General features: G+C 34.0%; 1 protein-coding gene across 2 annotated transcripts; it reads left to right on the top strand.

Moving 5' to 3' along the window:
* Nucleotides 1–513: 513 nt before the first annotated feature.
* Nucleotides 514–25202, top strand: LOC145293916 (uncharacterized). Of its 2 annotated transcripts, none has more exons than XR_013869792.1 (2): nucleotides 514–882; nucleotides 24814–25202. XR_013869792.1 is itself a non-coding variant. In XM_080140737.1 (2 exons), exons 1-2 carry the CDS (start codon nucleotides 19763–19765, stop codon nucleotides 25180–25182), a joined length of 375 nt encoding a protein of 124 aa, XP_079996863.1. In that variant the 5' UTR covers nucleotides 19544–19762; the 3' UTR covers nucleotides 25183–25202. The 2 variants fall into 2 exon arrangements, 1 of the variants encoding a protein (XP_079996863.1); XM_080140737.1 differs by lacking the exon at nucleotides 514–882 and adding an exon at nucleotides 19544–19768.

Here is a 25202-nt window from a genome sequence, read left to right as displayed (position 1 = left end):
ATGAGGTCCTATGGAACACGGCTAAATTCATCCTTCCCTGCAACAGACCACGACAGCATGCGGATTGCAAAAGGACTAAAAACTACTGCTTCACTGAAGCAACCTACCAGCTCCACCATGTTGGACGCAAGATGGGCGCACTATTTTGCAATAATATCCTGTGTACCAATAAAGTTTGTCTTGAACTTTACAGGTAGGATTTGTTGTTTGTGATTGTCTCATTTCTTGCCTTCAACAGAGAGCATCGAACATGTTAGTTAAAATTCCCATCATGACATAAAATAATTCCTACAATATGTAAGCAAGACGACTATATTATAGTTTTTTTTTATCAAGAATAAAATTGGACAATTTTTACGCAAGTCTGTTTTTTTTTTTTTTTTTTTTTTCTCGGGCTTGTTGTGAGCTATTTTTATTTACCCTTCGTTTTTAAGGTGAGCTTTTTGTCGCCGCAACATTACGATAATACAGCTAGAGACGACATTTCAAGGGTTTCTGCGGTTAGTGCGCAAAACGAAACACTCCATCTCGTCATTATTGGATTTAAATCTTAATCACAAATGTCAGTGACAAACGTTGTAAAATTAATTGTTAATTAGTAAGAATACGTGTACTGCTTTAAAATTACAAAGAAAAGAAAAAACGCATACATGAGTTGTCATGTGATATTTATCGATTAAAAAGATTTATTACACATTATTTCTTTTTACCGGTAAAGGCGGCAAGAAATTTGTTGCTGTTCTCGTATGAATAAGACGACAAACACTTGTCACCGTTCAGTGCGGAACACAGTCTCAGACGACGCTAGTACAAGAGGCGTCGTTTTTTTTTTTTTTTTTTTTTTTTTAGAGCTGTAACAGTTTTGTTGTAATTCACAAGCAAGTAAGTACGTCTATTTCTCTTTTGAAAACAAGGACGAATATTATATAGATAATTATTATTACTCACTAGGAGTTTTCACACATGCCATCAGCAAAGATTTCTGTCTATCAACAACCTGCGGTGTTCTCTGGAGTCTAAGTGACAAGTCTCCCCAGATTTCCAGTAGTCTCCACCTATTTCGATAACCTTTTCAAATAGAATTTGAGTGGCAATAGGCCCCCCTCCCAAGGTCCCAGTTCCCTTTGTACTCATCAAGTGGAAGCCTGGTTATTGTTTTCTCTCTTCGGTCTTTCTTTCCTTCATGATCATCTTCGATTATTTGGCGTGGCGCCAGTTTATGGTGACACTACATTTTAGGGGAAGGTGGGGATGCAGTTAACTTATGATTACACAGTTTCAGTTTCCATGGTTGTAGGTGGTGTTTCTTTGTGTTTTACATCTGTAGCAGTTTCTGTATACCCGGCTTGCGCCTCTAGCTCTTGTGTATTACTCTATGCATTTAAGGGGTTTCCTTAACGTTCAGCAGCTTTTATTATTGTAATCCGTTGCATCTTCTGGCCCATCACCCCGATTCTAATTTCTCCCATTCTTTTTTCAAAGTTTTTCGGGATTATTCATAGTGCTCCAATTATTATTTATGCTATATTGACTTTTTTTTTCATCTTCTATATTCCAGTTCCGTATCTTTGCTCCGTTTCTCTATCTCCTTGATAATCACCATATGTTCTGCTGAAACGGCGAAATTTATGATCTTACAGGATTTTTCCCTCTTGTAACTATTAAGACACCCAGTATTCTTGGTTGGATGAATTTATGTTTGTATATTCATGTTCCACAGGATTCTGTGTTTTCAAGTACTGCGGCTGGTTTGTGCTTAAATAATTTGTCTGGGTGTTAAAGATCAGTTATCTGCATAATTTCCAGTGTACTGCCTTCCCCACTTGATCGTGTTTATATATATATATATATATATATATATATATATATATATATATATATATATATATATATATATATATATATATATATACTCGGGTTTTTTTATTCAAAAGTAATAGACTAGTGAATTCAACGAGGTTGTTAGATAGTGCTCAATAAAAAGAGCTAATAATACTTGTTTATTGTTATATAAACATGTTTACATCCCGCTGCTACGAACAGCAATTTGTTTCAATCAAACAAAAGATATCATCAGGCAGCGACTTGACTATTCAAATGTTCAATGAAATTTGAATAGTCAAGTCGCTGCCTGATGATACCTGTTGTTTGATTGAAACAAATTGCTGTTCGTAGCAGCGGGATGTAAACATGTTTATATAACAATAAACAAGTATTATATATATATATATATATATATATATATATATATATATGGACTAGTTTGCTGCGGTCGCTTATCATGTGGTTTATTGTTTCGTCTTTTTGTCCACAAAAACTGCATTTACTGTTTTCTTGGGTCTTGTCAATCCTTGCATTTATGCGGTTTGTTCTAATTGCGTTATCTTGTGCAGCTGCTATTAGAGATTCAGTTTCTCTCTTTAAGCTTCTTTTTTGTATCCATGTCCAAGTGTTTTCGTGTGTCTCATCTTTTGTTATCCTTATGGATCGTCCGTGTAGCTGTTTCTTCCCCATTTTTCTTTTCTCGTCTTATTCCTTGCACCGCTTTTTCTGTCTTCTCCGTTTTTTTTTTTCAGTGTCTCTTGCAGTAATTTTTTTAGTATCTTTCGGTGTTCTACATTATGTATTTTTCTGATTTTCTGATAGGCCCTGAACTGGCATATAAGCTTCAGCCTCTGTCCCATCTACGAAATGTTGTATCACTCTACCTGTTTTAATGGTGAATGCTCTGGCGAACTGCAGACACTTGTGCCCCCACGACGTAGACACCCTCGACAAACCCGACAGGCAGCTAAATCCCACCCCCACACTGTAGAGATCCCTAGACGTAAAAGATCTTACTACTCCAGAAGTTTCTTCCCCAGAACCGCTAGACTCTGGAATTCCATTCTAGGTCCCTGCTTCTCCAACTGTACTGGCATGCAGAAGTTCAAGTGTAACGTGAACCGAGATCTTGCTGCCCAAATCCCTACATAGTACCCCAGTAGTTGTTGCCCCTGATAGTAGCCCCCTACACCAAAGCGGCAATGTGCCTTGTTTGGGGTGAAAATGTAATTTAAAAAAAATTATTTTCTCTTTTTGTATTACCTACAGTCTTCTACATAAACCAGACCTCTTCCTCCGTACTTTCCTTTTCACATAGAGAAGGTCAGTATCATCCTTTAGATGTAGTGCATTGTGCATAGTCATGAGTTTCCTGGTCTTCTGGTACAGATGCCTCACTTCTTCTTTGGTCCAACTTATAAACGGTCCGGAGTATCTTATTGGTGACACTTCCTATGTGTTTATACCTTGTATTAGGTTTCTAATATATAGTTTGGGTTATGAGGAGTTTTCTTATTCTTCTGAGGTATTCCTTTCCTATTTCTTTTTCATTTCTGTTGTTTTGATGGTGTCTGACTCTAGAAGTCCCAAATATTTGTAGCTATCGTGTTGACATAGTGTGTTCATTTCCTTTTAGGTGGGTAGTTCCATTCTTCAATTGCTTCCAGTTTTCCTCTTCTTATGATCAGCAGTGTGCACTTTTCCGTACCGAATTCCATTCAGATATCCTGGTTGAATATTTTGGTTGTGTTTATTATCGTATCTAGTTTTTTCTTCGTGTTTGCAAACAGTTTCAGGTCGTCCATGTACATTAGGTGGTTCATACTTTCAGCTGTATTATTGAACTTGTATTCAACTTGGCACTTTCTTTAGTATATTGTTAATAGGTATGATAAACTAGATAAACTCGAGTCTCCATGTTCTCATTACATTTTCAATCGAATTGATAATATTGTCTGATATTTTGTACATTCTCAGACATTCTATTATCTATGTTTGAGGGATCGCGTCGTACGCTTTCTTGTAGTCGATCCATGCCATGGTTATGTTCTCTTTTTCAATGTTTTATCTTTTCAGGATATTTTGGTCTATATATAGTAGGTCATGTGTTCCTCTTTTTCCTTTTTGACATCTTTTCTGTTCCTCGGTGATTATGAAGGGAGTGGTAAATTTTTCCCCTTAGTTGTGTTGTTAGTATTTTCCACATTGTAAGTAAGCATATTATAGGTCTGTAGTTGCTGGATTATTATTATTATTATTATTATTATTATTATTATTATTATTATTATTATTATTATTTAATCACTAGGAGTAATCACACAGGCAATCATCAAAGACTTTTCTTTGAGAACAACTTGTGGTGTTATCTGGAGTCATCCGTGTATATTAGGTGGTTCATTCTTTCATCTGTATTAGTGAACTTGTATATTTATACTTATATACTTATATACTTGTATTGTTGTTGTTGTTGTTGTTGTTGTTGTTGTTGTTGTTGTTGTTGTTGATGATGATGATGATGATGATGATGATGATGATGATGATGACGATGAGGAGGAGGAGGAGGAGGAGGAGGAGGAGGAGGAGGAGGATTCGAATACATAAACCACTGTCCCGGTGCGTCGTTAAAACCGACTAAAGGGAAGGTTGGGAGGGGTTTTTTAACCTTGGTTGATAATCCTGATAAAGATGGTGGCTCGATAAAACTCTCAGTAGCAGTGTAACATTAAATTCACCTCATTTATTGGAGAATGAATAATCAAAGTATTAAAGATAACGACGTGAATGGGTCTGGGACATTTTGTGAAGGTCCCAAGTCCGGAAGGTCCCACTGTTCAGCAGGGTGGGTTCGGTCATCTAATATTCGAAATTCTGAGGATGTCAGTAGTGAAGGTTGGCCAGAAGCAGACCAAGACACTAAGGGGAGTAGGAACATGGAATTTAAAAAAAAAATCGTGGGGAAGACGTGCTGTGGAAATGCTTCTTGTGGATACATCTGGAGGAATGGAAATCTAGAGATAAAAGTGTGCCGAGTTTGTTATCTCAGTGAAAGACACATTGAAAATAACATCCTAACCCGACGGTGATTGCGAAGGAAAAGGTTGAACGGATAGTTGGAAAGGAATGAATGGGGAAATTATAAGTGATGAAAGTGACTCTGATGAGAGTATTGGTAGTGTCGAAATGCAGGAGAAAAATGGAGTTGATAGCGTGCTTCGGTCGACTGAGTAGTAATGGGATGCTTTGGTTCGGGGAAGTGACGGCGAGACGTTGTAAGGCTTTGAGGCAGATGAGGTTCATAACTTTGAAACAGTAGTATCAGTAGAAAGAGAAGATGTATGGAGAAGCGGTAATAGAAGATAATGACTTGGTTGAGAAAAAAGTACTTCAGAAGCAAAGAGAAGTTTTCATTGGTAGCGAGAATATACATATCCCAAAGATGGAGAGTATTGATAGGAGGAAGGTGAAAAGAGAGGTGAAGGTATTTTAAGGCGTAATTCGCAACTTTATGAGAAAGAACATACCATTCAGTCTAGATTTCAGGATTTCGTCTTCTCTTTTATTTCATTGCAAAGCATCGTATCAAGTTCAAGCATCCCCAGGTACTTGTAGCCTTCCGCATCAGAATCTCCTAATCTTTTATCATTTGGCAAAATTATGCCTTCCGTGGCTCTCTTCCCTTGATTAAAACAAACTACTGCACATTTGGAAATTCCAAGTTCCATATTTATGTCTTCATTCCACTGCTATACTTTTTTAACCAGAGAGTCAATTTCCTTTTCTGATTTGCCAAACCATTTCAGATCATCCGTAAATTACATGTGGTTGATCTTCGGTCCATTCTTCTCCAGTTAGTATTCCATCTTTGTCTCTCTTAGTACATGCGTCAATGGTATGAGTGCTATTATGAATAGGAGTGGCGAAAAGGAATCTCCTTGAAGATACCGCATCTGACGCTGACTGCCCCTAATAATTCCCCGTCTGAAAAAATGTTGGTTTAACAACTGCTTATACTTTTCCCTATGAACTCAATTATATTTTAAACGTCCTGATTATCATATCGTAAACCTCCCTGTAATCTATCCATGTTACATTCAAGTTTGTTTTTCTCCATTTGCAGTTCTTTAAAATACATTTATCAATCGATAGTTGGCCTTTTGTTCCTAAACACTTTTTCCTCCCACCTTTTTGTTCCACTGGTAATGAACCATTAACTTTAAGATGGTCATATACTGTTGAACTGATTATCCCTGTCAGTGTCTTCCAAAGCAAGTTCAATCAAGCAATTGGTCTGTAATTTTCAACATCTGGCCCTTTAGCAGAATCTTTCATTATTAGAATAGTCCTTCCCACTACATGCCATTCTGGTATCTGATACAATCTAGCACAGTCATCCAGAGAAACAGCAAGCCTATCATGGATTCCTGTGAAAGATTGCAACCAGTACCCATGAATTTTACCAGGTCTAGGTCCTTTCCACTTAGGCATGAACTTCGTTTGTTTTCTTAAATCTTCAACAGAAATGTGGATATCCTCTTGTTTGTCCCTTTCCAGTCTTTTAATTACTCTAGCGACGCAGAAGTCTCTCTTGACCACGTACTTGCCCAAAACTTTGTAGCCTCTTGAGAGTTAGGAGCCACTGTTTTAGTTTCACTTCCTTCCAGATTTCTAAAAAAAAAACCGTGACTTGCTTGTTTTGAATAATCTGTTGTCGTTAAACTGCTGAATTCTGTTATTATACTTTGAAGCTTTTGCCATAATCTGCTGCTTTATCTCTTCCATAGTGGTATTAAACCACTTGGCTTTCAGTTTGTATCGTCTATCCAGTTTTTTCTTTCCTTGTTTGCATTTTCCCACTACCCTTTGAACTATGCCTGAATTCGACCTAGATCTTTTCTTTTATCTCTGCGGGTCACCTTCTATTCTCCTTCTCCAATATGGTTCTTTTTTCTGTTTCATTTTTGGTTCTTTCGTCCCTACCATCTCACCAACCAATACAGCTCCTGCCTTCAAAATGTCTCTGACATCTGTTATGCTCTCCAGTGACACCTTATTCATTACTGCGTTCACATTATTTGTTGCTTTCCTTAACTTTGTCTGGTCAACATTCTTGTAATTAAAAATCTTTCCGTTTTCACTACTTCTCATTGATTCTTTCAGTCTATTCACCAAATTTAATTCATCATCTGTTATTTCCGCCTTGAAAATCTTACTATTTTTAATTAAGCCACCCCTCTTCTTTTGAACTAAATCATAATCTAGCAATCCCATAGTGTCATTTCTGCTTTCTTCTTTTAACTCTTGGCAGTTTTGAGACATTTATGGAAGTGTTTTACAGAAACGGATTCAAACAAGGTTTCAGCATAGTCAATGCCAACGGCTGATGCACTGTGTGATTGGCTGTTTACTATCCTCCCCCTGATCGATTCTATTTCAACTGGTGTAAGCAATCCTTTTCTAAGCATTGTTCTTATCTGATTCATCAGATTATTTTCCGTCATTTCAAACATACCTCCTTCTTCCCAGTACCTCAGTCCCACCTTTCCAATTCCTCTTGTATGACCATGTAATTCCGCTCTCAGTTTACATTCCACTGCAAACTTGTGCTCTTCCTTGTTCCACCTTCTTTTCACACCAACAGATCTTTTCGCCGATTTCCTACCCGTGTAACAATTGACCTTGATTGATTTGGGCCAACTCCAGTGACAGAAGTGCTGCCCGTTTTAACTTTTGACCCGGAGGACTCGGAGTTCTGCACGAAAAGGTGCAGTCCTCCCCAGATTCAATTCATTTGTATTTGTATTCATCATAAGAATGAGTTGTATTTGTGGATGTTCCTTCCTCAGCATTTTTATTGAGATGCCAACTCTAGATGACTGCCAATCAAGGCTAAAGAGTGCTTCATCTGCCCGTAGAATTTGGTTAGCCCCGCCGAACGTCAAACCGAGGTTGAGTTTATGGTTGCGAGTAACCAGTGTTTTTATCGAAACACAAGAAAGTCCACAGGGGAACAATTATCAGAAGATCAGATTGTTAGTATGTTCAATGCTAATGACACTCGACTACAGATTGAAAAACCAAAAAGAAAGTTTTTTTTTATTTATTATTATTGAAAGTATTTAATTATCTGTATCTATGAACATTCGAAACGTTACCATGAATAGAATTGTTGCTATTCCTTTTGTTTCAGATTTTTGGATCACCATGAGAATACAATTTGTCCTACTGAGTTTGCTACTAATAATGACACCATTAATCTTTGGTGACATCTTCTTGGAAGAAGGTCCCAACTGCTTCGACTTTTGTTTGAAATGCTCCATAGCTTTACTGGGGTGCGACCCCAACAAACCATTTCCGTACAAGCCCGATGATTGTTATGCCGACTGCCAAATTAACCGCAATAGTATATCCGGTATTGACCTGAACCGTCTAATACATGTCATCAACTATTGCATAAAGAAAGATCTTATGAGCTTCTTTGAACTTGAACTATGTGAAAGTTATCTACTAAGAAACAGATATCCAAAGATATACACGAAGTTTTTAAAACCTGAGACTGAAATACAATAGAGCAGATAATTATACACGATGATAAAATATTTAAGACTTACGCGGCGTTGTTCTTTCAGAGGATTTATTTGAAAATATATCATGACTGTAGCTATATATATATATATATATATATATGTATGTGTGTGTGTGTGTGTGTGTGTGTGTGTGTGTGTGTGTGTGTGTGTGTGTGTGTGTGTGTGTGTGTGTGTGACTCTTGGTTCGTTCGTAATTAATAGTCTAAATAACCACTGGACGGATGGCTTCCACATTTTGGTATATTATGTTTACTGTACCCATTGGTGTTTATATATATATATATATATATATATATATATATATATATATATATATATATATATATATATATATATATATATATATCTTTTTAATTATAACATTATACTGAATTTTTCTATAATAAATAGGTGGTTTTCTTTGTACGGATGGGACATTTTTTTTTATTTGGGGACAATTATTTCACACCGCGTGCCATCACGTGACATCACTAAACGGAACTTTTATATACCAAATTGACTTTTTTCGTTTAAAAATGGAATCATTTCTCTTTCGTTAATATATATATATATATATATATATTTTAAATATTTCATGTTTTATATATATAAAGTACAATTGTTGAATGTTATTCTCTTGATTGTATTTGTTTGGGAGAAGCACAATTAAAAAAAAAAAGATTAAAACGGAGCGAAATTTAAATTTCCATTCCATTTTTACAACAATCCAACGCGTACTTCGCAAGTTTTATCATAAGTTAACGACCAACCCATAAAAATCTGGTAACTGAGTGTCAAATCTGCTTAAAATATTGTAAAAAAAAAATTTTTTTTTAATAGAACCTCTCCCTAACATACTGGCGATAATTTGGTTCCGTCCTTCCCTTGAGTGTTCTAATAAGAGCGATTGATTTACTAGGATCTGTATTAGAAGCTGAGCAAAATTATTTAATTGTTGAATTTTTTGCATTTTGATTAAATTTGTTAGTTTGCAATCGCTAAAAGCCCACACAAAAATTGAACAAAAGATAAAATTAAATAGAATGGTACTCATGCAGAATTTACCCCCCCCCACACACACCGGATTCCAATTAGTTTAGAGTTCGACCGGCCATCGTGGTGACCGAATTTAGCCGAGCATTGTCCAAATATTTAAACACTAAACCAACATTTTATTTATTTTTTTGCAGAATTAATTAATGATGGGAGTATTTTTCTGTTTATTTTCTTAATATCTGTTGACCAAAAAAATAATTTGTACAGTCTCTTGAAAAAAAAATATTTTCTCTACTTTCACCTAACTATTTACAGTGTTCATATAAAGTATTCATCTTTTCTTTTTATAGTAAAAATTCGGGGTACTCCTTTGGTGCTGAGTTCCATGGCGACCAGCATAAAAAACACGTGTCGCTCCCTTCCTGAAGCAAGTGCACGTAACACTTTGTCGTCGTAACTAAACGATTATCTGTCACATTATTTTAAAATAAAGTTTTACTCTTTATGAATATTAAAAGAAAAATTAGTAAACATTTATTAATAATGCCTCACTTTTACAGAAATTTGTTTTTAAATTTCTTAAATGACGACTTTTATCGACCTTTTTTAAATAGCATTTGCGGATGGGTATGCTGACATTTGTTTTAATTTCTTTTTAAATGACTTTTTATCGACTTTCTTTTTTTTAATAGCATTTGCGGATAGGTAAAAACGAAAAAAAATATAACTAAACCATTTACTGATAATTCTCACTTTTACAAATATTTTTAACAAATAAATGTTATCAGAGTCAAGATACCGAGAAATTGTCAGTAAATGGCTTAGTTATTTTTTCGTTTTTTACCCATTCGCAAATGCTATTAAAATAAAAGTCGATAAAAAGTCATTTAAAAAGAAATTAAAAAAAACAAATGTCAGCATACCCATCCGCAAATGCTATTAAAAAAAGTCGATAAAAGTCGTCATTTAAAAAGAAATTTAAAAACAAATGTCTGTAAAAGTGAGGCATTATTAATAAATGTTTAGTAATTTTTCTTTTAATATTCATAAAGAGTAAAACTTTTTTTCAAAATAAATAATGTGACAAATAATCGTTTAGTTACTACGACAACGTCAGTAAATAAAAAAAAAAGTGTTACGTGCGCTTGCGTCAGAAAGGGAGCGATGTGTGTTTTTTATGCTGGTCGACATGGAACTCAACGCCAAAGGAGTACCAAATTCTGTTTTCAAAAAGAAACGTTTACTACCAACTTTCTTTTAAAAAAAGTGCTAGTTTTCCTGAAAAAAAAAAACAAAAAAGCTTTCACCTAACAATTTATGGCAAAAATAGCGACCCATAAAAATCTGGGGTGCTTCTACACTTTATTGCCGAAATTGGAGACGCCATTTTTTTTCACGCACTTGCTATCCAAATCTAGGGGAGACATCATTATATGGCCGAACGATTGCTTCCGAAAAGGAAACAATAAATTTACCAAAATTAACATTTATTACTTCCGGAAACGTTAGATTAAACTAAAATTATCATTTATTACTTCCAGAAACTTGGTAAACCGATATTACTGGAGGAAATGAATCTTGACAATTCAAAAAAATGTTTAAAATTATTTATTTGTTCGATTGTTCGAAAAAGAAAACAAAAAAACAAACAAACTATTTTATAAAAGTCCAATGTTGCTTTAAAAGTAAATAAAGAAAGTGAAAGAGAACATATATCCGTAATTTTTTAATTGGAAATGTTTCGATTTAATTGATGAGAACTGGAAAGTTTTTCATGGAACAATTTTTTTTTATTATTAAAAACAGAAAATGTAAATTGCATATTCATAATAGTTTAACCTAGGCGAGCGCCATTTGAAAACCAAAACAAAACCAAAACATTTATTAGTTTTTTTTTTGTTTGTTTGTTTATTTTTTCGTTTGTGTGTTTTGTTTTTTGCTGTTTTTTTTTTTTTCGAACAAATAAATAATTTAAATATTTTTTTGAATTGTCAAGATTCATTTTCTCCAGTAATATCGGTTTACCAAGTTTCTGGAAGTAATAAATGATAATTTTAGTTTAAGGGAGTAATAAATGTTAATTTTGGTAAATTTATTTAGTTTAATTTATCGTTTCCGGAAGTAATAAATGTAAATTTTGGTAAATTTATTCTTTCCCTTTCCGGAAGCAATCATTCGGACATATAACGATGTCTCCCCTAGATTTGGATAGCAAGTGCGTGAAAAAAATGGCGTCTCCAATTTCGGCAATAAAGTGTACAAGCACCAAATCTGCTAGCTGAGTGACAAATCTGCTTAAAATATTGAAAAAAAGAAAGAAAGAAAAAAAGAATAGAACCTCTAGATGTAGCAGAAATTTGGAGGAATTTTTGACACCCCTAACAGAAAACTGCGAATAAAATATAAACAACTCGTAATTTCTCTTTTTAAAGTGAGTTGTTTATTTTCTATATGGAATATACTTTCAAAATAAACTATTAAAGTTGTTTAAAAAATAATAGAAATATTATTTTTTATTTTTTTAAAAAACAGTATTTACAAAATGTTTACAAAATGCCGGCGTGCCTTCATGCAGCCATTTTTTTACGTAATAAAATCAATAGAATTTTACGAGTTAAATATTTTTCAATTTTTAAACTTTAAAAATCTATCAAAATTTTCCCATTGGTTTCAATGTGAAATTTTATGCTCTTTCCAATAAACCAAATATAATATTTTAGACAAACGTTTTTTTTTTAAATTCACAACCCCATTTTGAAATGTTTATTAAAATTTTAATAATTAATTTATGTGTCAAATCACAAATTGAAAATAAAAGATCAATAAAGAAAATATTCCAATTTAAAACAAAAAAAAAAAAAGAATAGTTTTTTGGAAATTTACCTATAAAGTCCAAAGTGTAAAACCTTTTTTCTTTTTTTGAATCAAAGCGCATGTTATGCTTACATTGTCAAGTAAATACCAGACGCGGACGGCAAATTTTTCTATCTCATTGAATGTTTTCTTTTTTAGATATTAAAAAAAATAATTAGTCGATGAAGAAGTATTAAAATATATCAATCGAAAACTCGTGTATTTCATTAAAAGAATTTTTTAAAAATCGACGAAGCGGATTTTTTGTTCTAGTGGAAAACTTATAAGTAAATGTGCGTTTCTTTTTTAACTACGGAGGATGAAAATTACTAATTTTGGTTAACACACGCAATAAAAAAGAGACATTATTTATGCCCTTGGACGAAACCATACTTCATAAATTTCATTTTTGCAGCAGCAGCTATTTAACGCTTCGCGCAAAACATGTTACAAAAATGCGATTGTCTAGGACCCTCGATTTAAAAAATCTTTTTATTTAAAAAATACATGGAATTTAAAATATAAATATGGATAAATTCTTAACAATGAAGAATGGAACTACCCATTAATAATATTTTTTTTAGGTAAGTGATTTTTGGCTTTATATGTATACATATATTTATAAGCAAGTCAAAATATGCTGATTTTCTTTATATTTTTTTAAAAAGAAAACAGCTTTAAAGAAACAAATATTGAATAATTTGCTATTAAACCTGTTATTTTTTTTCAATTTGGTCTTTGCTCCTTTAATTGAAAAAAATTAGGGTTTGAATTATATTTTCAAGTAGTTATAAGCTTAAAAAAATAGTAAGTTGAATTATTAAGGTTCTGATAATCATTTTTAATGGCCACTTTCGGATACACCTATAGAATCTCTCCCAAACATACTGGCAATAATTTGATTTCGTCCTTCCTTTCAGTGTTTCCAATAAGGGGGATTGATTTACTAGGATTAGTATTAGGAGCTGGGCACTTATTAAAATTATTTAATTGTTGAATTTTTTGCATTTTGGTTAAATTTGTTAGTTTGCAATCGCAAAAAGCCCACACAAAAAATTGAACAAAAGACAAAATTTAAAAGAATGGTACTCATGCAGAATTTAACCCCGCCCCTCTCCGCATCGGATTCCAATTAGTTTAGGGTTCCACCGGCAATCACCGGATTCAGCCGAGCGTTGTTCAAATGTTGAAACACTAAACCAACATTTTATTCATTTTTTTTGCAGAATTAATTAATGATGGGATTACTTTTTCCGTTTATTTTCTTAACATCTATTGACCAAATAAAAATTGTACATTCTCTTGAAAAAAAATCTAATTTTCTCTACTTTCACCTAACTATTTACAGTGTTCATATAAAACATTCATCTTTTTTTTTTATAATAAAAATTCTGTTTTCAAGAAGAAATGTTTACTGCCAACTTTCTTTTAAAAAAAAGTGCAAGTTTTCCTGAAAAAAAAACTTTCACCTAACAATTTATGGTAAAAAATTCACCTTTTCTTGGGAAAAAACAAACAACTTTTATTGATAAATAAAAATTGCAAAAATAATAAAATAAATAAACAATACAAAATGCAATTTTTTATGAGGAATGTGTTTCATTTTAACAAACTGAGCCACAGCAACGCGTGGCCGGGTACAGCTAGTATATATATATATATATATATATATATATATATATATATATATATATATATATATATATATATATATATATATATATATATATATAAACTATCCATTCACGTGAAATCACCTTTTTCTTCACCATATTACCTCTGCTTCAATTTTTGTTATCAAGTAAGATCTTTGACTTACTTGCAGTTTCATCAAATACTTTTGTATGCAAATTCCGATCCCTCATTTTGCTCATTCCTACCCTCTGATGAGAAGGAAAGTTTTTCTTCGAAACTCCACAGATTAAGGACTATCCAGTTATTAAGTGTTTCCTTTTCAGATTTAATATGTTTTTAACTCTTTTTCAAAGTGTTTTTTAGCATGTTTTATTGACTATTTGCTCTTATATATATATATATATATATATATATATATATATATATATATATATATATATATATATGTATATATATATATATATATGTGTGTGTGTGTGTGTATTTTAATCATCTTGTACCTAAGCTAGTACAAGCATTATCACACGTTATTCTCTCTTTGGAGGCATGGATTCGTCCAAAGACAATAAGGTATAATCATCATATCCTATGAATTCAAAGATTCTTTTGTTGGCATTGGTTTCCCCGATTTTTGTTCTAGTCAGAATTCTTCGCAGAAAGACATCTGATACTTACCGGAGGGACCACGTGAAGGTTGCCAACATCCTAAGTGAAAGTGATTTTTATGGAACGAACTGGGTTCGAACTTGTAACACCCAGGTCGTCAGTCTGTATCGTTAACCAATACGCCACCTTCATCGTCCAACAAACTATAATGATGGACAAAAAACAAAAATAATAATAGTAATGTTCTTGACGAATATGACGTAAATAATTCTCTCTAATGAAAATAAATTTTACTATCATTTAAAAACATTCTGCATTTTTTTTTTTTTCTAATTCTTTATTTGTCTGGAAAATGTAACATTTTCTTTCATTATTTTTTTTCTCAATTGGTACACTAACCATTTTTTTAATGTTTGTAGTAGTAGTAGTAGTAGTAGTAGTAGTAGTAGTTGGTTGGTTGTTTTTGTTTTATGGCATATCAACCCTTTTCGGGTTATTTAATGCCGAATCTAAAGATTTTGAAGAAATTTTATTTTAATAGAATATATTTGTTGTTTTCACGTCGGTTTCTATTTAACCCATAGTTGGGACCCTAACAGGTACTACCACTCCGGGTCAGAGTGAACCTGGGAGCAATGGTAATTAAAGGGTGGCTCCACACTCCCCAAACCCCACAAGCTGGGGTCTCACCACTAGATATAGTTTAAGGTCATATCCAGGACACCCATTGAGGGACTTTTACCCTCGGCAGGGGAGGGGCAGTCGGCGTATTCTAATGCTCTACCGACAGGGCCAAGTAGTAGTAGTAATATAAATATCTACACGTGGAGGACACAGAAACTAATCGTTCTCGACTATAAATCCACACTGATTCGCAATTGCAATAATGGAAAGGGATTTAGAACTGCTCAAAAGAAGTGAAAAAACTTATTGCCGTTCAGGGTGTAACAGAGCGCGAGTGCGCGTATGCAACTGCCGAGCCATGTACGAAGAAAAAGACTATGAAAAAGAGCGTGTGCACAGACCGACTATGACGTTCAGCACGTTCAAGAGCACGTCCGAAACGACATTCGAGAGGACAGAGGTCAGAGGTCAGAGAGAAAGAATCACGATCACTGTTTATTCGGGAAAGTACCCGGAAATAAATGTCGTTGTTACAAAAAAAAACAAAAAACAAAACAAAAACAAAAAGAAACGGAGTCGAGTTATTACTTGTTCTATGATCCCTCGCGACTGAGTTTACAACGTGTTAAAAGCAACGTTACAAGGGTGCACCACTCGTTTTTACCAATAAACGGGTACGGGTAATGCTTTTTGTAAGAACTTTTAACTAAATAATAATAACAAACAGGGGATTCATTCACATGTAATATATTGATGTTGGCATTCTGCAGATGTTCAGTATAAATGGGGACGCTCTGATATTATTGTAGCTCTTTTTTTAAAACTGCAAAAGTATTTGTCTAAGTTAGCAGGGACGCCTGGCGTAGCCTAGTCATATATGATATTTGCAGATTTCGTATATATTATTATAGAGTTAATGTTCTTTCAAATTTTATCTATCTATATATATATAAAAGTGAACGTGTTTGTGTGTGTGTCTATGTGTGTGTCTGCGTGTCTGTGTACATTTCCCTATGCAATAACTCTGTCAATTTTTATAGTCTACAGACTCGAAGTTTGATATACAGGGTACTGAGATTTGGGAAAATCGATGTGATCGGTTTTTGGCCAGAAATTTGGCGATTAAGGGGTGAAAGGTCAACGATTTGACCTTTGAGAACTCTACCAAACTCCTCCGACAATTTTGAGTCTATGCACTTGAAATTTTAGATATAGGTTCCTTGGACATGGATCTAACTTAATAACTTGATTTGAGTCCAAAATAATAAATGTTAAGGGGTCATAATAGGAGTAAAATTAAAAAAAAAAATTGACGTCTGTGATCTCTTCCAAATTACTCAGACATTCATCGGTCAAAAAGTCGAAAATTTTTAGTTATTAATATATAAATGTATGTATTATGTATGTATGTTTGCATGTCTGCCTTAAACTTTCAATAGAGGCGACGGATTTTACCAAGATCAGTATCGTTTTAAAGTTCGACCTTTCATATGACAAATATCGAAAAATTGGCTAAAAATATTAATATCTTCCCCTTCAACTAGGCACTTTTCTAAAGGGGAGGGGTCACCTTTTTCGCCGATATTTTTTAAAGTTATCCTCTCCTTTAGATTATCTAGCCTTAATTTTAAAAAATGTCGCTTCCGGTTTGGCGGTGGTCGTAACAGCATAAACGTTAGGTTTTACCCCGTTCTTTTCCTCCTTTGCGGTACGGGTTCGAGCCTGCCTTCCTATTACCACTTTTTCTTCTTTTTTTTTTTTGCTCAACATACACATCCAAACACCCGGGCAACGTCGGGCTGAAATGCTAGTATATTATAAAGTTGTGATTTAAAAAAAAAAAAAAAATGTCCATATGACTTGTGTGCATCAGCTTGAATCGAAACCGAAAACAAAACTTATAATATATATATATATATATATATATATATATATATATATATATATATATATATATATATATATATATATATAGGGTGACTAAAAAAACGGGCCCCGTGTACACTTTATTAATTAGAGTTGGGGCCCGTTTCCCCCCCCCCTTTTTCCTTGTACATATTTGTGAATTATTCCACGGATTTCCGCCTTTTGGGTTATTTTGGACTATCTTCCAATTACGCGATTGTCCTGGATTTTACTTGTGCGAATGGAAATTTAATTAACTTTTTTTGGATTTACATTTTTGGATTTTACCGTCATTGGATACTTTACCTTTCACCAGACTATCCATTCACGTGAAATCACCTTTTTCTTCACCATAATCCCTCCTGCTTCACTTTTTGTTATCAAGATCTTTGACTTACTTGTAGTTTCTCAAATACTTTTGTATGCAAAATCCGATCCCGCATTTTGCTAATTCCTACCTTCTGACGAGAAGGAAAGTATTTCTTCGAAACACCGCGGATTAAGGACTATCCGCTTATTAAGTGTTTCCTTTTCAGATTAAATGTTTTTAACTCTTTACCAAAGTGTTTTTAACATGTTTTATTAACTATTTGCTTATATATATATATATATATATATATATGTGTGTGTGTGTGTGTGTGTGTGTGTGTGTGTGTGTGTGTGTGCGCGCGCGCGTGTGTGCGTGTGTGTACGCACGTGTATTTTAAATAGTATTTCCAAGTTAAATTAAATTTTGGGTTTGTATACATAGATTCGAAATTTTAATTAAAATTTGTATTACTGTACATATAGATTCGAAAAAGTTGTCAAAAAACAAATATATAACAAATAAATCTTATCAAAAGCAAGATAAGTTACTTTTCTACCTAACTTGATATGTTTTAGTGTTTTTATTTAATGTAACATGTTTATTTTTTATAGTGTTTAGAATCTGTGTATAGTAAAACAAACCCCCCAACAAGATACCATAAAAATTTAAGGGTTTATATTACAAAAGAATATTAGAAACACGCTTAATATATGTCAACCTATATCATGGTAACATATATTGAGTGAGTTTTTAACAGTATTTTGTATAGTTTTTTAGGTTGAGCTTATTTTCCCAAACTAAACGTCTTCAACATTTCACATATATCGATAAACACTATGATTTTCGAACCGAATAAACATTTTACATTAAATAAAAACACTAAAAACTTATCTAGTTAGAAAAGTAATTTATCTTCCCTTTGATAACATTTATTTGTTATATATTTGTTTTTGATAACTTTTTCGAATCTATGTGTATAGTAAAACAACCCTAATATTTTTCAGTGCGTTCTTTTAATAATAAATAAAACTTTTCACTGAATATTTCCAAATATTTTAAAGTCAGCATTTTTCACGACAGTTTTTTTTGTTTTTTTTTTACGATCGATGAATTTTCAATATTTTAGCACCGGGCGTAATTTATTTCTTTGAAATATATTTAAAACTTCAATTTCTGTTTTTTTATAACATTTGAACTGTAATTAATAAATGCTATCAAAGGCAAGATAAGTAACTTTTCTACCAAACTGGATAATGTTTTTTAGTGTTTTTATTTAATGTAAAGTGTTTTTTGGATCGAAAATCATACAGTGTTTACCGATGTATTTGAAAAATGCAAATGACGGCATGCTTGCTGTTGCACACGGTAAGTTTGGGGAAACGAGTTTAAACAAAAGAATTATACAAAATACTGTTAGAAACTCACTCAATGTATGTTACCGTGACATAGGCGGACATATATTCGGTGGGCTTCTAACAGTATTTTGTATAATTTGTTTGTTTGAACTCATTTTCCCAAACTTACCGAGTTCAATAGCGAGCATGCCGACATTTTTCTTTTTAAAATATATCGATAAACACTGTATGATTTTTGAAGCGATCACACGATTATACATTGAGTAAAACCTTTCCAGATAGGTAGAAGCATAACTTATCTTACCTTTCATAACATTTATTTGGTATATATTTGATTTTTGACCACTTTTTCGAATCTATGTGTATAATAATACAAACCCAAAATATATAAGAATTATTTGCTTTGCAGTAAAAAAGAATAAATAAAATGAAATATTCTACTTTCTCCGATAGAAATAAAAGTTCAAAAACGAGTTCACTTACTATATTTTGTTAGATTAAAATTACCCAAATGGGCATTTATAATTATTATTATCCAAATGGAGAATTGTTCTTTCTCTTTAGAAGAACATACATGGTCATTTGGTAAGACAGCCATATTTTTATCCCTGTTAGCGTGACCACGTGGTTGAACACCGGAAACTTTCTATACCTACAAGTTGATCAGGAAGTGACGTTACGCTGTCATGTTCACTGGCCTACTCTCTCGATGGTGGTGGTGGTACTGTCCAAGATAGGTTGCGCTAGTCCGCCATGTGCACTTATCGATCTCTCCGTTAGCGATTTCAATCTTGATCGCATATGTCAGTGTCAAACGGTGTAAACCTTAATTGTTAATTGGTATGGATACGGCGTGCATTGCTTTAGAATTGGAAAGAAAAGTAAAGAGTATACGTACGTTGTCATGTGATATTTATTGATTTTGTGCAAAATTATTAAATATTGTCGCTTTTAATTAAAAAGGCGGAAATAGAGTTGTCGCCGTTCCCATATAAATAAGACCAGCTTGCCTCCATCCAGTGCTTAGTCTTTCTGGTGGCGCTTGTACGAGCGGCGCCGTTTTTCAACTGGAACAGGTCTGTTGTATTTGCATGCAAGTAAGTATGTCTCCTTTTCCTTTGAAAACAATTTTGGATATTGCATAGATTATTATTATTATTATTATTATTATTATTATTATTATTATTATTATTATTATTATTATTTGTACACTTGGAGTTTTCACACAGGCCATCAAAGATTTCTCTCTGTCAACAACCTTTTGTGTTCCCTAGAGTTTAGGTGACAACAAGTCTCCTCCAGCTTTCCAGTACTCATAACCTCTTTCGATAACATTTGCAAGTGAATTTGCATTATCGCAACAGCCGTTTACAATTGATTTTCCGTTAGCAATGACTACTGGTTTTCATTGGAATTAATGTGACAGTAAGCCTCCCCAAGGTCCCAGCCCTCTTCGCACTCATCCAATGGAGGTCTTGGTTAGTGCCTTCTTTCCTCAGTTTTTCCATCCTCCTTGGCTCTTCACGGCTAATTGGTGCGATGTTAGCTGATGCCGACATTACACATTTTTTTGCGGGGAGTAACTTACAACTACACTAATTCATTTTTTTTTTTAATTCCATGTGGTGTTCCTGTATCGTTTAGTTTTACTTCAATCGCAGTTTCTATATGTCCGGTTAGCGTTCGTATCAGTCCCCACATTCAAGTGTTTTCCTTGATATTTTAGCCGTTTTCATTATTATTATCCGTTGTATCTTCTCAGCCATCCCTCTGATTCCAATCTCCATCATTCTTTTTTCGAAGCTTTTCGATATTGTTCCTAATGCTCCTTCGATTACTGGTGTTATCTTGACTTTCTTCATCTTCCGTATCCTTTTCAACGCTCTGATCTCAGTCCGTGTATTTGATTATTAAAAAAAAAAAAAAATGAAAACTACAACTATTTTTTCTTAATTTCAACAATCAGCAATGTTATCTACATAATTGACATTTGGCCTTTTGGTCAAGATCAAAGTGTAGTATCTGTTCCGGCAGATACAGCAAGCTATGACTAGCTAGGACTAGCTATGACTAGCAAAGACCAGATGTGGGGGCAACCCCACATGCCTGACCTTTAACCAGCTCCCATTTCCCACCTCTCGGGAGCTGGTCCCCTTTTTCCCTTCCCCCTCCCTTCACTCCTCACATTAAAAATTGGCCTTGTGCCTAATTTGCTCGGTGGGGGAGCAAATAAATACCATCTGTTCTTCAGATGCTGTACCTCTGTTTCTTGTTCTCTTTCGGTGGAGGAGAAATCCTTCACGACTGAGACAATTTTTATTTTTGTACCTTTTCTCCACGTTAAAAAACGACCCTGGTGTCTAACTCTGTCCCGTGGGGAGGCATAGTAAATAGGTACATAATTGACATGTCTCAATTAGCTAAGAATTTCTGGAATATAACATAAAACATTTACTTCCATGATTCAACGAAAAAATTATTTCGGCTATGTTTGTTTTGTACACGAAAAGTGACACAACTAGCTAAAATTCTAATTTCTTCGAAAATTATTTTCTTTAATAATTAATTTTCTACCCTATCTCTTTCCGTAATTTTTGTTTTATTTTCATTACTGCGACATGGAAATTCAGTAGATTCCATTGGTATCGCTAGAAAACAATCAATATTTCAATTTTCAAATTCTGCTACAATAATGAAGAAACATCCAAAAAGTTTACGAATATTTTCATTAACATATATAAATTTGAAAGTAATATTCTTCTTAAAAAAATGTGCGAAAGTAAGCATATTTATTTGAATAAAAACACAGCAGTTTGCCAACCATTTTTAAAAAACTTATCCTTAAAAATAACCCTACTCGTTTTTACATTCTTTTTTTTTCTGCCTTCTGAATTATCATCGGTTTCCCACTTAGTTGGTTTATCCTTTAAAAGTTTTCTTTTCGTTTTTTTCCATCGATTTATTATCGATAATACTTTCATGCAAAAAAAAAAAAAATCTGCTAAATTTTTTAATTTAATATTTTCCAGTGCGTGCTCACATACATGTCCATAGTAAAAGTAAGCCCTCATATTTTTCCTCTGTCACCGTTAGAAAGAACGGTATCAGCGAACACAATTTTTTTGTTACATAAGCATCACAACTTATCAAGATTGGAGTTCAGACGAGCACTTGACATGAAAATAACGATAAAGCAGAGACAGACTCGCAACATTTCTTCTGTGAGATAGAGGTTGTAGGGAAGAGAAAAGGACATCTCCTACGAGGCTGCGAAGTCTATTTTTAACTCTATTGGCAGGATAAGTCCTTTCTAGCAGCTCCTGCCCAGATGTGGCAACAGTACTCCATCCTAGGACGTACCTGGCTCTTATATAGATAGAGAATTGCATCAGCAGTGAGATATCTACTGGATCGATAGAAGGATCTCACCCTTTTTCCAGCAACCTTGGCAACGGATTTGATGTATGTGTTTCATTTCAGATCAGGAGTAAATGTCAAGCCAATAAGCTTGTCAAAACATGAAGCCTCCTGAAGACGAGAGGCATTCATTTCAATTGATGCCAGATGGGGATCAGAGCGTTGATGATGTAAAGATAGAAGCTCGGTTTTAGATGCATTAAAAGTAACCAGCCACCTCTTTCCCTTTCTCAAGATTAGAGGGGAGCGAGATAGAGAGAGAGAGAGAGAGAGAGAGAGAGAGAGGAGAGGCTGGGGAGATTGTAGAATGTAAAATTTAAAACATATTAATTATAATTTGATACATTATGATCCAATTCCAAAAATTAATATTCAACAAAGTTCATTCTCATGAACGCGTTTTTCTAAAATTGATTTATTTTAAAACTTTTATTGAAAAAAAAATCAATTCCGTTAACTTGATTATGTAGTAGAGCTGACATCTATTCAATGTAGTCACCCACCTTCAGTCTCAATTACCGCTTCGATACGGGTCCGGAACTGGGAGCATGCCTTTTCCACAAGCGCCAGCAGGAGTTTGGCGAATACTCGGCGGATGGCGGCGATCAGGCTGGCTTTGTTGTTATGGGAGGTCATGTCGGTGATGTTCTCAATGTTTGTCCAAACGAACTAGTCTAGCGGGTTTAGGTCCGGGAAGGAAGGAGGTCAGTGAGAGAAGGGTACAAAGTTGTAGCACTCCTTCTGAAGCCAAGCCTGGGTCTCTTTGGACTTGTGGAGGGGATTGAAACAATGAAAGAAAACCGGTTTCCATCAAAAGGAAATGGAATAATATCGTCTTTATTAGAGCGACAATTTTATCATTCCAACTTGTACTAAAAGACACGCTCATGCATATAACCCTACTTATATTTAAAAGCCACTTTGTCTGTGTGTGTGAGAGAAGGAGAGAGCGTTCCCTATGGACTCGGAAACAACGGGGCCAATTTTTTAAAATTTCATACAAATGTACCTAGTAGTGTCATTAGATAGGCTTAATATCGGAATGCTCCCGATAAGTATCAAAAAGCGATAATCGAAAAATCCGATTAAAGAAGGAACAGTCCGATTTTGACCAACTCTAATCCAGCCTAACATGACATGTGAATTTTTAGTAGTTTTATCACCGCATAAGCAGAAAGGGCCCCGAAGACCGGAAGTTTTTATATTGTGTCTTATCAATATGGCGTCCAAAATAACGGCCACATTCATTATAGGCATTTTAATGGATTGGCAGCCATGTTGGAAGCCATGTTGAAATAGAACAAAGTGAAAACTTCTGGAATTTAAATGTTTTAATTTTTTCATTCAAAATATAATGCGTTATGTAATGCATAAAAATTAGCTCCTAAAAACGTTGAATATATGTAGTAAACGCTATCGTGAATATCAGTGGTCAGATTCTTAGTATTTGGTTAATCAAACAGGTTGGTTTTCACGCATTAGCATCTACAAAACACAACAAATTATGAATGCACACATTTTCCCTGTTAATAAGAAACGAGCAGGACCTATTCACGTGTGATAAGCGTCATAAAAGCGTATAGGTTATGCAGTATGCACTGAGGCATTAATCAATACGAAATGCTTACGAAGGGAAATTTGCAAAGCGGCTATGCCAACTGCCAATACAGAGATCAAATTGTTCGCACCGCGGGGGGAAATAACGAGGCGGTGAAAAGATTAACACCAAGCCGATTACTTAAAATACAGTTTAAAATACTGGGCAATACGACATATTCACTCATTGAAATCATCAATAAGCACCGGAATTGCCGGAAATAGACGGTTTCGCGTCTCCTGATTAAAAACGTTCCGAATAATTGTTTATTTCTTTTCAGTATTGACTTTAAATATAATAAATAAGAATATCCTAAACTGTTTTCCAAACAAATATCTTTATTTAGATATTTAAAAAATGTATTTATTTACAAACACATTATCACAGAAATGATTGACTGTTTAATAGTTCCAAAATATGAATATTTTCACAAAACACTAATTTGAAAAAAAAAAAAATGATTAAACATATTTATATGAAAAAAAATTATATGCGATGCATTCATAAAGGTAAATAAACGAATATTAATATAATAATTACATTTAAAGTTAATACTGAAAAGAAACTCGGAACCTTTTTCATCAGAGGACGCAAAACTGTCTACTTCCGGTGCTTAGCGACGATTACAATGAGTAAATACGCCGCATTACCAAATACTGATTTTTTTTTTTTTTTTTTTTTTTTTTTCAGTGTTTGAACCGGCGCTAATGACTTTTGTTCTCTGGAGGTAAATTATTATCAAAAGGTCAACGGTCAAATTGTTAGCATGTACTTCCGGTTCGATTAAAGCTTGATAAACAATGATTGAGCTTTTGAGATGAGGCTTAATTGTTCATATTGTTTAGATTCTTCAGACTACTGTTCTCATCTTCAGTGTTCTTTTCACAACGTTTCAGTGGCTGTAACCTCCGACCTTCTTCGGATATACCTTGTCGAACTCAGAATCTTTAGTAGACCGACACGTTGTGAAAATAACACTCGAGATGAGAGCAGTTGTCCGAAGAATCCAAACAATACGAAAAAATATAGTGTGAGATAAATATTTCAAGCCTCTGTATTTCTGATTTTTTTTAAACATCACTTCCGAGTATTTATTATTTTTATTTGTTTCATATTTTTTTTTTTTAGATAACTATGAAAATAAACTTTTTCTCTTCAATTCTGCAAATAACGGTGGCGCCATTGATCTTTGGTGACGTCTTCTTGGATGAAGGTGCTAACTGCGTCGACTGGTGTATGAAATGCTCTGTGGCTTTTCTGGGCTGCGACCCCAACAAACCGTACCCGCGGGGCCCCGATGACTGCTATGCTGATTGCCAAGTTTCCCGTTACAGTATACCTGATTTGGATATGAACCGCATAAAGGAGGTCATGGAGATTTGCACGAGGACGCGCCAATACAACATTGATACCCTTGAAGACTGTGAAATTACCGAACTGCAAATAAGGTATCAAAAGTCCCATGTAAAGTTTCTGAAACTGAAAACGTCTAGATAATAAAGTACGAATAAAAAGAG

This window comes from Euprymna scolopes, chromosome 15, assembly GCF_053919585.1.
Source record: "Euprymna scolopes isolate OS-2025 chromosome 15, ASM5391958v1, whole genome shotgun sequence".
In the NCBI taxonomy this organism is placed as follows: Eukaryota; Metazoa; Mollusca; class Cephalopoda; order Sepiida; family Sepiolidae; genus Euprymna; species Euprymna scolopes.
This window is presented reverse-complemented; position numbering and strand designations above follow the sequence as displayed.